The 13,943-nt window shown below is 38.5% G+C and overlaps 1 protein-coding gene across 1 annotated transcript; it reads left to right on the forward strand.

Moving 5' to 3' along the window:
- Window positions 1-548: 548 nt before the first annotated feature.
- LOC121882544 (gamma-aminobutyric acid receptor subunit rho-1-like) lies at window positions 549-13,030 on the forward strand. The gene is made up of 9 exons (XM_042390872.1): window positions 549-601; window positions 1,747-1,853; window positions 3,894-3,961; window positions 4,045-4,268; window positions 8,833-8,915; window positions 9,210-9,350; window positions 9,442-9,594; window positions 11,104-11,300; window positions 11,604-13,030. Exons 1-9 carry the CDS (start codon window positions 564-566, stop codon window positions 11,889-11,891), a joined length of 1,299 nt encoding a protein of 432 aa, XP_042246806.1. The 5' UTR covers window positions 549-563; the 3' UTR covers window positions 11,892-13,030.
- Window positions 13,031-13,943: the final 913 nt, after the last annotated feature.

Consider the following 13,943-nt stretch of genomic DNA (forward strand, 5'->3'; position numbering starts at 1 on the left):
TAGGGGCATTTGTGGGGATACAGTGATTTGCAAACTTAAAAAGAATGTGGGAAGAGGGTAAAGTGGCGGGGCCAGTGGCCCCTTGGCCAGCGCCCTTGAGTATCGATATTAGGACGAGAGGAGGACATTTCTCTTTGTTTGTTAACATTAAAAGAGTTAAAAGAGAGTGAATGAGAGAAATAAAATGTTATTTTCTGATTCTTTCATGGCAGTTACGTTCAAAAGCAGAAATAAATAACCATCAAACACTCTGAGACGAGTTTTCAGTTTCATTTTGCTCCTCTGCATTTCTCCTTTTCATTTATTCATTACATCTATGATTCATACATCAGAGTCACACAACATTAATATCAGAGAACAACAGGATGACTCTGTGTTGTTGTTTCCTTGTGTGTTAATACTGATTTTCAATCGCCGCAGTTGTTTTTCAATTCATCTTGGATCCAATCTGTGTAATAATCTTCACGGTTCTTCAGATGTGGTGGAAATGCAAGCAGGAATGTCCAACAGGGACTTTTAGTACCTTACATAATGTTTGTTTTCCTTTCAGGTCGAAAAGAGAAATGCCTCTAACAGAAGGATCCGGTCGCAAAATTGGCAGGTATGACGTGTGTGTGTGTTTTTCTTTTCTTAGTCCAATTAGAGTGATAACCGAGGCTAGACAGGAGAATCTTATAGTAGAGATTAAACCAGCATGAATGGATTTAAATGCACATGGTCAACATTCTAATCACACTATTGTTTGCAGTATCTAGAGAGGAGGATGGGCTGCTTCCGTGCTAAACCCAATATAATCTATTCTTATCCTTCTGAATCAGAAGTTCATTTGATTATTTTCTGGATGAAGTCAGTAAGATGACAACAAGATACAATGCATGCAATCAAACTGCTGGGAGAACATCAGTTGTACAATATACTGAAAAGCTCATTAACCCTGGTGTAGCTCCTGAATAGCACAAGAGTGATTTTCCAGTAGTAAATGTAGCTGGAAGCAGCTATCAGTGATGTACAAACAATTGGGGCAAATTACACTCAGTGGCCACTTTATTAAGTACACGTGTAAATCCAAGGCTGGATTACCAGCTCCTTTGACATTGGATTTGAATTTTCACCACTGAAGCACTGTGTTAGTGGTGTAGCAGCCATAATACAGGAGAATGTACTGTAAGCCAAGTGCAACATTTTGTAAAGATTAGATCAGCTTGACAGAAATAGCAAAAAAGGTTTCACATACAATTCAGTAATTTTACAAAAGGACTGATAGAACAAACTTAGTGCACATTAGAAAGCATTTAAAGAACATCATGTCTTGTAAGAAGACAGAATAGTAGAATTTCAGAATTGTTCATCTTTTTTAGAGACCCTAAGCTTCATCAGAATCAGAATCAGAGTCAGAATCAAAACAGGTTTATTGCCAAGTAGGCTGGCACATACAAGAAATTTGCCTGCAAGTTGTGATGCATTACAATCAAAAAATAGGGTCAAGTATAAAAAATATATTATAACTTAAAATACAAGTACCACAAAAGACAATTGATTGTGTATAATGTAAATCAAATTTTACAATAAAAATTAAGTATTAATTAAGTAAGTAAAAATATATTTAAGTGAGTGAAAAGAGTTGTTAATGTTTAAAAAATATTGTACAAGAACAAAGAATTGTATTAATATAACGCACCATGTTGGATGTTCATATTGATGTGGATATTAACTCTTGAAATGTTGTTTTTCATCTATTTCCATCAGTCCTATCTACAAAAGGAGTCCAGATATTACCAAAACCTGGGGTACAAAGTCAGAGCAGCTGCTGAGGATAGAAGACCATGACTTCACAATGCGACCAGGATTTGGAGGTAAGGAGATTCATCTCTCTGAACTAAATGGAGCAGTAGATGATGTTCTCTGTTCAAAGATGCTTCGGTTTGTAATTCAGTGTCCAGACAAGTCATTAACTGCATGGAGTGTTATTTGAGACTTTACGCCTAAACCCAACCCACGCAGCCAGATCTATACACTCATTTAAATGGGGGAAGTGGGAGTGTCCAACGCTGGCTTGAAGAGATGACATAACAGAGTAGGATTATGTCTGAGCCATGCTGCTGTGGGCCAGTGATTAATGTGATTAATTCAATAACTCCCATCTTAATCTGCCACATTAGCACGGCTCAAAGCCTGAATCTGTGTGCTTTTTCAATTCTCACACTTGCATTTCCCCTATATATTCGAAATCTCAAATGAATCCCAGTGCAGTTCCTGGAAAGCCTTCACTCAGTTACTGGCAGTCTTTACTGCTCTTAATTACATCAGGGAATGTGAGCTGGATTGGGTTTAATTAGTTACTGCATGTTTCTTATTCTAAATGTTAGTGTTTTTCAATGCAAAGTGCATTACAGCAAATATTTCAACAGTCCTCTGCAAAAATCATATATATATTTTTTATTTTGTAGTCTCCATGCAGATAGCATGTCTTTATTCATTGTAACATATCAAATTTAAACTTGTGATATTTTTAAAATTATTACTAAATCTCTGACTCTGTATAAAGGCTGGAAAATGCTTCTCCATCTGCATTTACAGTATCTGAACATGCCAGGGTGTTGTTTGGAGATGTTTGTACATCTGTTTTCTTCTATACTTTTATGCATTTGGGGTATTACATTAATGTATTCAGTGTAGTTCCACTGTTCCATGTTGAAATGGGAACAATCAATCAGCTTGTTTGTGATGGAGACTGGAACAACAGTGTGTAAGTTGGGTTAATGATAACACTTCACTTTTCATGACTCTCCACCAGCTCCCTGTTACTGTTCCCAGTAAATCAAAGTCACTAAGGCTCGCCATCCATAAGTGATGCTGAGTGTGGTCAGAGGTGCAACAGACTTGAAACATAAATAAAACACTTTTTTTCACCTTGCTATTAAGTCACATTAGAGCAACTTCACACTGTTTGGAGGAAAAGCATTGCTGTTCTGACCTTTGTGTGATGAAAGCAGGGCCAGATTTAGCCTCTCAGGCCTGGGTGCAGTAAAAATGTCAGGTGGGACACACCATGGTATGCCGAAAACTGTAACTGCAATGTCTGTGGTTCAATTCCGGCTGCAGAACTTTGTTGCATGTTATTCCCCATCTCTCTCTGCCTTCGTTTCCCACTGTCTCTCTACTGTCTGTCTGTTAAAGGAATAAAATAGCCCCCCAAAAATGTCAGTGGGGCATCATCAAAATGCACTTTTAATTTATCCTTATGTTTTTATGTGTGCACATTAGTCGTTTTTAACTGGTTATCTGTTGAGTCTGTGTATATTTCATTTCATATACTGTATGTAGATTAATCTAAATGTAATGGCAATGAACTTGACTGTGCTTGAAAACACAACCACAATACATACTGTATGTTTTAATTAAATTTATTTTTATCTCCTCACAGCAGCTTTAAATAGCAGATGGTAAATTCTTTTCACATACCCGCCCACCCAACCTTCACACTGCAACTCAGTTTAACATCAGCTTTATTTGTGTCATTATATACTTGTTTGTCCCCACCATAATTGTATCAAAATGTAGACAATCTGGAGCCCTGCTAAAAAAAAAAAAGTTGCCTGCACTATAATGTAAAGTAGGATTAGAGTACTCACTCCACTGGCTCTGTGCCATTTTTGGGAAATCTACACCCAACTGCTTTTATGGGGATTTAGAGGAATGGGAGCAGAAGTCATTGTTTGTAGCAAAAAGCACTGGCATAAAAAGCAGTCATGACCTCCAAATTAACAGATAATCCAAATAACACTGGATGAGGCACTTGGGCTACATCTGCACTGCTGTTTTTATCGGTACTGTTGACACTACTGTAAATTGCAGGTTAATACATCTTTGTAAACTGCTCTATATTTTTCTAGGGCCTGCAGTCCCAGTTGGAGTTGACGTTCAGGTTGAAAGCCTGGATGCTATTTCAGAGGTTGATATGGTATGTCTGGACTGTATTGTGACATTTTATGTATGTTGTTAGTTGAGATAGTGCTGCAACAAACATTTCTTTTCTTGTTTAAGGACTTTACTATGACCTTGTATCTGAGGCACTACTGGAAAGATGAACGTCTATCCTTCCGAAGCAACAAGAACCAGAGCATGACCTTTGACGGCCGCCTGGTAAAGAAGATCTGGGTACCTGACATGTTTTTTGTCCACTCTAAGAAGTCCTTCACACATGACACCACCACTGACAATGTCATGCTGAGAGTCTACCCAGATGGCAAAGTCCTCTACAGCCTCAGGTAATTCTACCCCCAATGAATGAAACAACTGAGAGAGACTGTTTAATCAGGATTTAACATGAATAATGTTATAGTCTGGTCTCAACTAATTAAAAGTACTTCAAATGAGATGAAATCCAGATATTTGCTTTCTTTGAATGGAGCATTGCATTTGGCAGAGTTCTGAAGTCACACTTGCATTAGCTGCTTCATTCCTGCTTAACCATCAGTTGCTTGGCTACCAGCTGACTAGTCACATCCACTCATATTCATACAAGTGCATCCATTATAACCTCACACTTCTCTAAGGCTGCAACAATTGATCGATTAGTCAAACAACAGAAAATGAATCTGCATATTAACTATTTTGATAAGATCTTGATAAGAAGTAATCAACAATTAACAAGTAATTTTTCCAACAAAAATGCGGAGTACTTAATGATTCCAGGCTCTTAAATTTGAGAATGTGCTGCTTTTCTTGATGTTACATTATTGTAGATTGAATATTTGGGGGTTCGGACTGTTTGTTGAACAAAACAAGACATTCAATAGGATATTTTGATCATTTTTCATTGTTTTATAGACAAAACAATCAAGAAGATTCAACAGATTATTCAGTCAGGAAAATAATGGTTAGTTGCAGCCCATCTGAGATCTTTCCACCCCCCCAGCTTCTTCTATATGTACTGTTTTTGACATTGTTGATTAAGTTGACTTAAGTTGATCAGTTTGTCTGATTGAACTGTAGAAATGACAAAACTGTAATGCCAGATCAGAGTAAAGCAAAGTGGTTTAGTGACACAATTGACTGAATAATTTTGTAAAGTTATTGATCATACAGGGGCAGCATGTAGTTAAAGAGGCACACTACCAATTTTATAAATTGAATTCAATTTACTTGTCATGGGCAGTAGCCTACTACCCAGCCTGTGTGTGTATAATGTCTTTCATGGCTCTGGAGGAGCTTTGTCAAGTCTGAGAAAATAACTGAAGTGACATCACACCTCTATAAGGGTGTGGGCTTGAGGACTACAAATTAATAACTGACTTACAAATTGGTGGTGTGGACTTTGAAAGATGTGGGCGTTTACCAGAAAGGGGAGGTCTAATGAAATACGCTATTGATGTGCATCATGGGAAATGTAGGAATATGTTTTTGAAGCTTATCCTTAACTTTTAGTCCAAGAACAAAACTAAGGAATATCTCAGCCTCTGCTGCATTGATTCTTGCTGGAGTATTCTTAAAGCTTAAAGCCAGATTGCGTTTTTAAGGCTTATGAGGACACAATTTACTAAACCTAAACGCTAAACCTTTAATTAGTCCTGCAAATTAAGACTTGCACAAATTTTTCCTACAGTTTAAAAAAAAAAGGCTATTTGTTTTGAGTGGTGTTCATGTCCACCTGATGAATGTAAATCCAATATCCTCAGTTCATTTCTGGTTTATATCTGCTCTTTAGCTGCTAAATGCTCCACTATGTTCACAAGCTAGTTGCTAACTGTGTCTTCTGTCTAGCATTTGGCAGGGCAGTGAGTTTATTAGAGCTTTTTCGCTGAAAGCAGGAGCCTTCTGCTGCTGAAACTAGGTTGATGAGACTGAATCAAAACAGTAAAGTTGCAGGCTACCAAAACCATGAGCTAAAAAAAGGCTGAAATGCTCCAAAGAGCTTAGGAGAAGAAAAAATATGACTAGTACAGCTTTAATATATTCCACTGACTTCTTTAACACCGGATACTAGTGCATTACATACAAGTAATACGTTTTAAGTGGGGCAGGTTATGATGTTAGTGGGTGTTCAGGGATGTAATTGCCATTGGCTGTCCCACAAAGACAAAGTGGCACCAGCTGCCACAGTACAAGTTGTGTATTTAAGGGGATAACGTTCTGCCAATTACAACCGTTAATACTGCTGAGCATGACCTTCTAATTTTGGCAAGCGACATGAGGCCCGGAGCCAAGATAGCTGTTTTTGTAATCCACATTACAGAACCTAGCAAATGATAACAGCTGGCCATCTGCCTCCTGTTGTGACCACTCATAGTACTGCCTTGCTGATGGACTGGCACAAACAAAATTCAACAGCATCATCTGCAAATCTGCATTTAGTTTTTGATGGGAAATATCACACTGTTAGCATAGAAGCTACTACACCATAATAGAAATGGTCTGATAAATCCATATCTTGTTAAATAAAATCAAACAAAAGTCAGATTGTGTGAAGTCTGTGATCTGGTTTTCTTACAATCAGAGATCCTGATCTTGATGTGAGTTGTGGTGCTTTGCTACTTGGTGAATGTATACTATATGTATGAGAGAAGACTATTGTTGATGATGACAAATACATATAAGCATACTCATCACATGGCATGGGTTAATCTGTGTGGGGTAGGTGCTGGTTAGAGATTTTCCAGACTAAGGCAGATTGGCGAGTGAGGATGACAATTTGTAGACCTCGCCTGCCGACCCTATAGCCCTCTGTTGTCCTGTGAGCTGGATTATGTATTTTCATTTATCATCTCTGTGCTGGAACCCCTGACCCAAACAATATTTGCCTGCGAGTATGGATGGATAATGCACTGCTGAAGGTTAGACAAGCATATGTATATGAAGGTCAGTGGGCACTATACAATATTTATCATCAAATCAAAAGCACCAAAATCTTGGTAGGTGAAAATAATGAGCATCTTTCTCCCATTCAATAACAGCTACTGCCTCTGCTTAACATCAACATTCCCAGAAAGCTATGTAAATTTGTATGCTCTTGTAGGACTGCACATAACTATAAGGTTTTGCATAGCTTATCCTGTTTACTACAAATCACATACAGTACTGTTATGTAGATTACTGCCAATCTCTTTCCAAATCATAGTGTAGTCTTTGTCATTGTGTTATAGGTTGATTTCCAATGTCTACAAGCCCATTTCTGGAATTAAAAACATTTCCATAGGGCCCAGGAACCGTTTCAGTGACTTAGGAACCTTACCTTCATTTCAACCAATGGAAATGAGGTCAAAATTTAGAAAAGTCCATGCAAGGCCCAAGGCCAAAGAACCATTGGCAAGGGTATAGGTTTGGATTCAGAAGTGGGGGAACACAATGAAGTCAGAGATTGACGAGGATAGTGACGAGGATATTTAGTTCCAAATTAAGTGCTTGAGTTTAGTTCCTGTGGCTCCTTAGTTCCTGGAACTATTTAGTCAAAAAGGGGCTTTAGCTGGTTAGATGGTCAAATTCATATTTTACAGTCACACGGTATTTACATATTATTTTTCCTTACATTTGTTTTAATCTATACAATAAGAGTAATTAGTAGTGTTAACTATTTACAATTTTATGCATGTGTGTTATTATTGTAAACTCATTGAGAGAAATATGTTCATGTCTCTTTAAGATAGGACCGGTGAATTTGCCGTAGATGGACACTGACACAGGAATATAGTTAGTAGTTTGCATGACGAGAGTGGAGCCGCACAGTTTTCTGACTATGTTGTAGAATATATGGATATAAGGTTGTATTTATCTATTAGATAAATAGATAGATAAGATGTACTATTAAATAATATGTACTATCAGATTTTTTATTTTTGAGCCAGTTTACTTTGTATAGACAACATGGATCAATAAATCCATATTTGCTTTCATTTACTGCATTCATTTTTATTTTTGTTAGAGAAGAAACACGTCTTAAACTTAAAATTTGCACTCTCATGCCAGTTTTGGATTGCACACTATACTTGAGAGGTGACTGCAGAGCAGTAACCTTTTGATGCAAGACTCTACCAATTACATTTTCCTACTTTCAGTGTCCATTGTGGTTTTTAAACCAAATAACAGGAACTAATGAGCTCTAGAGACTACATCAAGTATTACAAGTTGTTTTGGTGCATCCCTGTTTACATTTTTACTGCTTCTGAAGAACTGCAAAGATGAGCTAAATTAGATTGAGAACAAGCTGTATGTGACTACTGTGTGTGATGTTTGATTGTGGAAAGGAGACATACAGAGGTAGAAAAGCAGCTTCGCCAGATAGGAAGTGAACTGTTTTAATATGCAATTTAATATTGATACTAGTGACGACCACTGCTGGTTTGCAGCCTCAAGGCTAATGTTGGAGCAGGCAGTGACATTCAGCACTGCATACTCCACCCTGAGTTTCTGGGCCATTAGAAATCTTGGGACAAGAGACTTTTTTTTTTTGGGGGGGGGGGGGGGGGGGGGGGGGAGAACATCAGAAACCAAAACTGGAACTAGCTTCTATGCAGGTCAAATTTCTGAGTTCCTGAAAAGGCTTCTTGAGAAATTCCTGCAGTTGAAAAGGGCCATGAGTTTGCTTATTGAATTTCTTTATGACAACAAAGTTTGTCAGATGACATAAAAGCTGTCAAAGAGAACATGAAAACACATATTCCCACATGAACCTTGTTAGCTCATCTTAGCGCCCTCTTTGTGCTATGGAGCAGTTTTAAACATTATTTACTGCATTTTTAAAAAGAAATATCAAGCTTACATCTCTTATATGGTGTTTTCTCTCTCTAGAAATTTTAATTATACTACAACAGCTAATTGTTTTGTCTTGTACTGCAGGGTGACGGTCACATCCATGTGCAGCATGGACCTGAGTCGCTTTCCTCTCGACACACAGACATGCTCTTTGGAGATAGAAAGCTGTAAGTGACTGATGTGATCAAGTTTGATTATCTTCTCCTACAGCCAGCTACATTCTGATAAGATTTATCTTTCTGTCCTGTTTTCATTCCTTTCTGAATACACTGGGAAAATATAAATATAATAAATAAAATTGATATTAAGTGTACACCTGTGCTGGTAACTGTTGAATACATTGGAGACTGGAGGGTGTTTTTTAGCGCTCTCCCCACCTATTGTTGTTCAGAGTCTTCACTTATCATGTTATTTTCATATGTGTGCCACTGATATTTAGTTTATGCTCTTTGTCACTCCAGATGCGTACACAGATGATGACCTAATGTTGTACTGGAAGGAAGGGAACCGCTCATTAAACACAGACGAGAGAATATCTCTCTCTCAGTTCCTCATTCAGGAGTTCCACACCACCACCAAGCTGGCCTTCTACAGCAGCACAGGTACTAACAGAGTTATGAGTGCAGAGCTATTTTAAATGTAAGCCTACAGTCTCTCTGGGATATGTAACTTCTAACTTTATCTCCTCTCCAGGCTGGTACAACCGTCTGTACATCAACTTCACTCTGCGGCGTCACATCTTCTTTTTCCTGCTGCAGACCTACTTCCCTGCCACTCTGATGGTCATGTTGTCCTGGGTGTCCTTCTGGATCGACCGCAGGGCCGTCCCTGCTAGAGTGCCGTTAGGTGAGAGTCCTCGGCCATTGTTGGTGACTAACTTCTTAGTTAACTGATGAATTGGTTTGGACAGTTTTTCAGACTTTTGGCCCTATTTTAACCAAGAGCAATGACTAGTGCAAGGTGGTAGGTGTTGGGTGCACTGACTGTGTGGGCATCTCCATGCTCACCTGCTATATTGGTTCATGTATGTGCAGTGCAAAGTACAAAAGGGCTGGATGAAGGTGTATAGATCAGAGAGACCATAAATCTGCAGCCAGAGGCAGATGGTGTGGGTCTATTTTTTCATTAGTACAATGAAGATAGAAATGAATAATGTTGGTGAAGTTATCACTCCAGTTCAGTGCAATTTGAACATTTGCACATAGTACATTTATACCATGATGCGTTTCAAGAATAAAACATGAGATGCCACTTTTATCAAAAATAAAGGTGGGAAGGAGGCTATGATGCACAGGATTGATGAGCTTTGGTAAAAAAAAAAAACAGGCAGAATATTGAGTTACTATATCCAACTAGACTGATGTTTGTTGGTGTGCTGTTTTCAGGTGATTTATTGAAGGTAAACACGTGGACAGCCATGTGTAATGGTACTGCGTCTGGCGCAGCACTTCTCAAATTAGAGGCTGCAGATGTATCAACATATTACTGATGCTGCAGATTTGAATGAACTGAAGGAGGCTTTCATACAGTAGAACAGATACTGTAAGAATCACTTATATTAATTCATAGATGAATTCCAAATAAATGGGGTTGACATTTTTTAATTTTAGTAAAATGTATCTAGCTGCAAGCATCAGATGTTAATGTTTCTCTCAGGAAGAATTGCATTGACTTTTGTGATCCTCTGACTTCTCCTCTAGCGCCATCATCAGGTCAAAACGTTTTTTCTCCAATACCTCAGTTTCTGACCAAATATCTGCAAAACTAGTGGCATTCCCATCAGGCTCACCTACTGTTAGCATACTTACACAGTAAACTAAGACATTACCTGCTAAATATCAGCATGTTAACACAGTGAGCATGTTAGCATGCTGATGTTAGCATTTAGCTCAAAGCACCACTGTACATAAAAAGAGTCTCAGAGTCAATAGCATGGCTGTGACTGACTCTTAGGCTTGTTTATGTTATTTTTGTCATACATCAGGTTTCCACAAATGGAAAATGATCTTTCGATTTAATTAAATTATTTGATTTTAATATTAGCAGCACTGGACTTCCATAATCTTCAAATGGCAGCAAGATTTAAACTTTGAATGTTATTAAGTTTTTAGTCAACTCAAATGTTGATTCTGCACTTTGTGTGGGTCAATATTTATACATACACACCAGAATTTTATTTTCACCACATAAGATGAAGCTACAGCTTCTTGAAGAGAGGGGATAGTATTCTCATCGCAGACAAATGTTTCTTCTTAGCTGTTATCTTTGCTTTTCTCTATCACTATTACCCGAACATCATATATGAGCCTCCTTTCAGCTGCTCTGACCTGATATTCTGTTCTTCCTGTGCTTCAGGTATAACCACAGTGCTCACCATGTCTACCATCATCACTGGAGTCAACGCCTCCATGCCCAGGGTCTCCTACATCAAAGCTGTGGATATTTACCTCTGGGTCAGTTTTGTCTTTGTCTTCCTGTCAGTGATCGAGTATGCTGCTGTCAACTACCTGTCTACACTGCAAGAACGTAAGGAGAGGAAACTCAGAGATAGGGTGAGTCAGTCAGTCATCTCTAAGCTCATAGACACCGAGATGATGTACATATGCCTGAGTAATAGTTTCATCTCACAATTTAAAAATGTGTTGTGTGTTAGTATCAAAAAGTACTTAAGCAGACAGCAAAGCACATTTTTTATTAAAATCAAAAACTTTTAAGACATAAACATTCTCCAGATAATGGCTTTAAGGTAAAACGTGTGTGAAGAACTGAAAAAACAAAAACAAGATGGTATTTTAACAGCAACTGAAAGATCGTGAACACAGCATGAGTCTTTAATTATTTTTATCTACTTGCAGCTGCCGTGTACCTGTGGTATAGCCCATCCTGGCATGATGTCAGCTAGCTACAGTGAGGTGGATGCCAACAACACAGGGAACTACGGCATGCCAGAAGAGAACGGGGTGAAGCGGGAGAGGATGCTGGTGCAGCTGGCAATGGAGAGTGACCCTATCACTGGCCATGTTGGCTCCAGCGCCTACAGCAACGTCTGGATCGACACACACGCCATAGACAAGTACTCACGGGTCATCTTTCCTGGATCTTACATCCTCTTCAACATCATCTACTGGTCTATCTACTGCTAGCACAGATGGGATTCAAACAGACCTGTGGGTATCTGAGGTTGCATTTGACAAGTCTGCCTCCCTGCTTCGTCTAAGTGGTTAAGAGATGCACTTGTAGTGAAGTGGAAACTTGTGCACTGAACCTGCAGTTTCAGGGTTTTGTGTTTTCAAATTTGAAAGATAGAAAATGGAACTGACAGCTCCAAAGAAAGACTGGTGTGTAATACAGGTCTTCAGATAGACCCAACCCTCCAAAAACAGGCTCATGTCAGGTTTTGATCTAACAGAGGTAGGTCTAGGTTCCACACTTTCTAGTTCAACTCAGTTTATGGCTCTGTGCAAAAGTCTCAGTGAGTAGAACCTATGAGGATACAAGGACTGTCTCACAGGAGCAAATATAGCCGAAACACAACATATTACCCAATATTTCTTCATCAAAGCACAGATTGTGCCTGTTACATTAAGACTATTGAATGTTTGCCTAGATGCAGCTAAAATTTTGAATTTTGACAGGTTATCTGCCAATTTCATATTTAAGGATTTTCCCAACAGGCTCAGAGTTGTATAAGCTCTTAAAAAGGGCTTAAAACACATTGTAGCCAGCACTTCAGTAAATACTGAGTGTGAACTACTTTTTCTGGCCTCAGGTTCATTTGGCTCTGTTTGGGTTTGGTTCAGTTGCTGTGTATCTTTGAAAGGACAGCTCCATCTTAGGGTGTTTCGTTTGCTCTGGTCCAAATCAATGGATGAGTTGGAAAACTTGGTTCAGTTTCTTTTCACACAGAGAGAAATCCAAGCGACCCAAAATCATCACTACAAGCCACATGAGAACGTTCACTCCACTTATTGGTCAGTTGTGTCTGGGGCGGGTGCAAGAACGTAAACACAGGAAGACGGTCCCGAAGAAGGTCCACTGGCCAAATACAACATATTACATTGAAATAGTCCAGGTTGGACCTCAATTAATTTTCTGGCTAGTTGTTAGCAATTGTTAAATTCGCTCATCTGCATCCCAGCATGCAAAGCACACCTGGCTACAGGAGCCATTTTGCTCTCTCACAGTATACCTAGTAGTTGGATCGGATCAAGGTCAGATCACGTTCCCACCACAAACAAACAAACCGAGACCACCTCCTATAAAGGGTCTTGGTATGGTTGCTTTGGTCTGCACCTGAGTATGATTACTGTGTTCAGACTAGAGTAGATGCCATTTTAAGGATTTTATCAGACATACATTATTGTTCCAAGTAGAGTATTTTTTATATGTCTTAATACATGTCTGGAGGGGCTCTTTAAAAAATACAGATAAACATCTCAGCAACACCCAGGTAGTGTCCTCACACAGATATGCAGTATGTTTTGCTGAGTGCTGAAACACTGTGATGACAAACTGGTTACCTCAGGTACTGACTAACTTTTTAAACAAAAAAAAGCATAAAAATGCCTATAAAGTCATATATAAGGTTGTATAATTATTAATCTGTTTATTTTTAATTCAAAAAGTAGCAAATGATCTGAGGCATGGTACCGGCCTCCAGGGGATTGGGAACCTCTGCTGTAAATCATGTTTTATTTTTTTTTGCATCAGAACTTCAGGGTTTCATAGTTTAATGTCACTGTTTGATCCTTTGAGCTGTTTCTTGATATGCTTGAACTTACACTTTGTAGTTGTCACAGACATTAATGTCAATCTCAGATGGAATTGGAGCATTTTTCTACTTTCACTTTCTCCATCTCTTGTAACTATTCTCATCTACACAGTGGCATATCAAATCATGTATTGACTCCATGGTACATCAGTGTACAAATTTCTTGATTAAAATATCTTGTGTATCACATTTTTCTGTTTGACTGTTTTGTGCAAAAACAAATATTGACTTACTTTGGGAAATGTGAGATTCTGCAACTGGAATGCAGGTCAGCAGAACATCTGACAGACTTCATTTGGAGTCAAATGAAGTCTGTTTGATCAACATATGAAAGACAGCCTCTCTGAAGATCATCAAAAAGTTTGACGTTGATATGAAATATGTCTGTCTGTTGCTTTTATCTTATGTAATACCACTGTAACAT

The sequence above is a fragment of the Thunnus maccoyii genome, chromosome 17 (assembly GCF_910596095.1).
Source record: "Thunnus maccoyii chromosome 17, fThuMac1.1, whole genome shotgun sequence".
Classification (NCBI taxonomy): domain Eukaryota; kingdom Metazoa; phylum Chordata; class Actinopteri; order Scombriformes; family Scombridae; genus Thunnus; species Thunnus maccoyii.

Coding starts and splice junctions, on each gene's coding strand:
- LOC121882544 (XM_042390872.1), top strand. CDS start 564: ATGCCTCTAACAGAAGGATCCGGTCGCAAAATTGGCAG. Junction 602..1,746: donor TCCGGTCGCAAAATTGGCAG/GTATGACGTGTG, acceptor TATTTCCATCAG/TCCTATCTACAAAAGGAGTC. Junction 1,854..3,893: donor AATGCGACCAGGATTTGGAG/GTAAGGAGATTC, acceptor ATATTTTTCTAG/GGCCTGCAGTCCCAGTTGGA.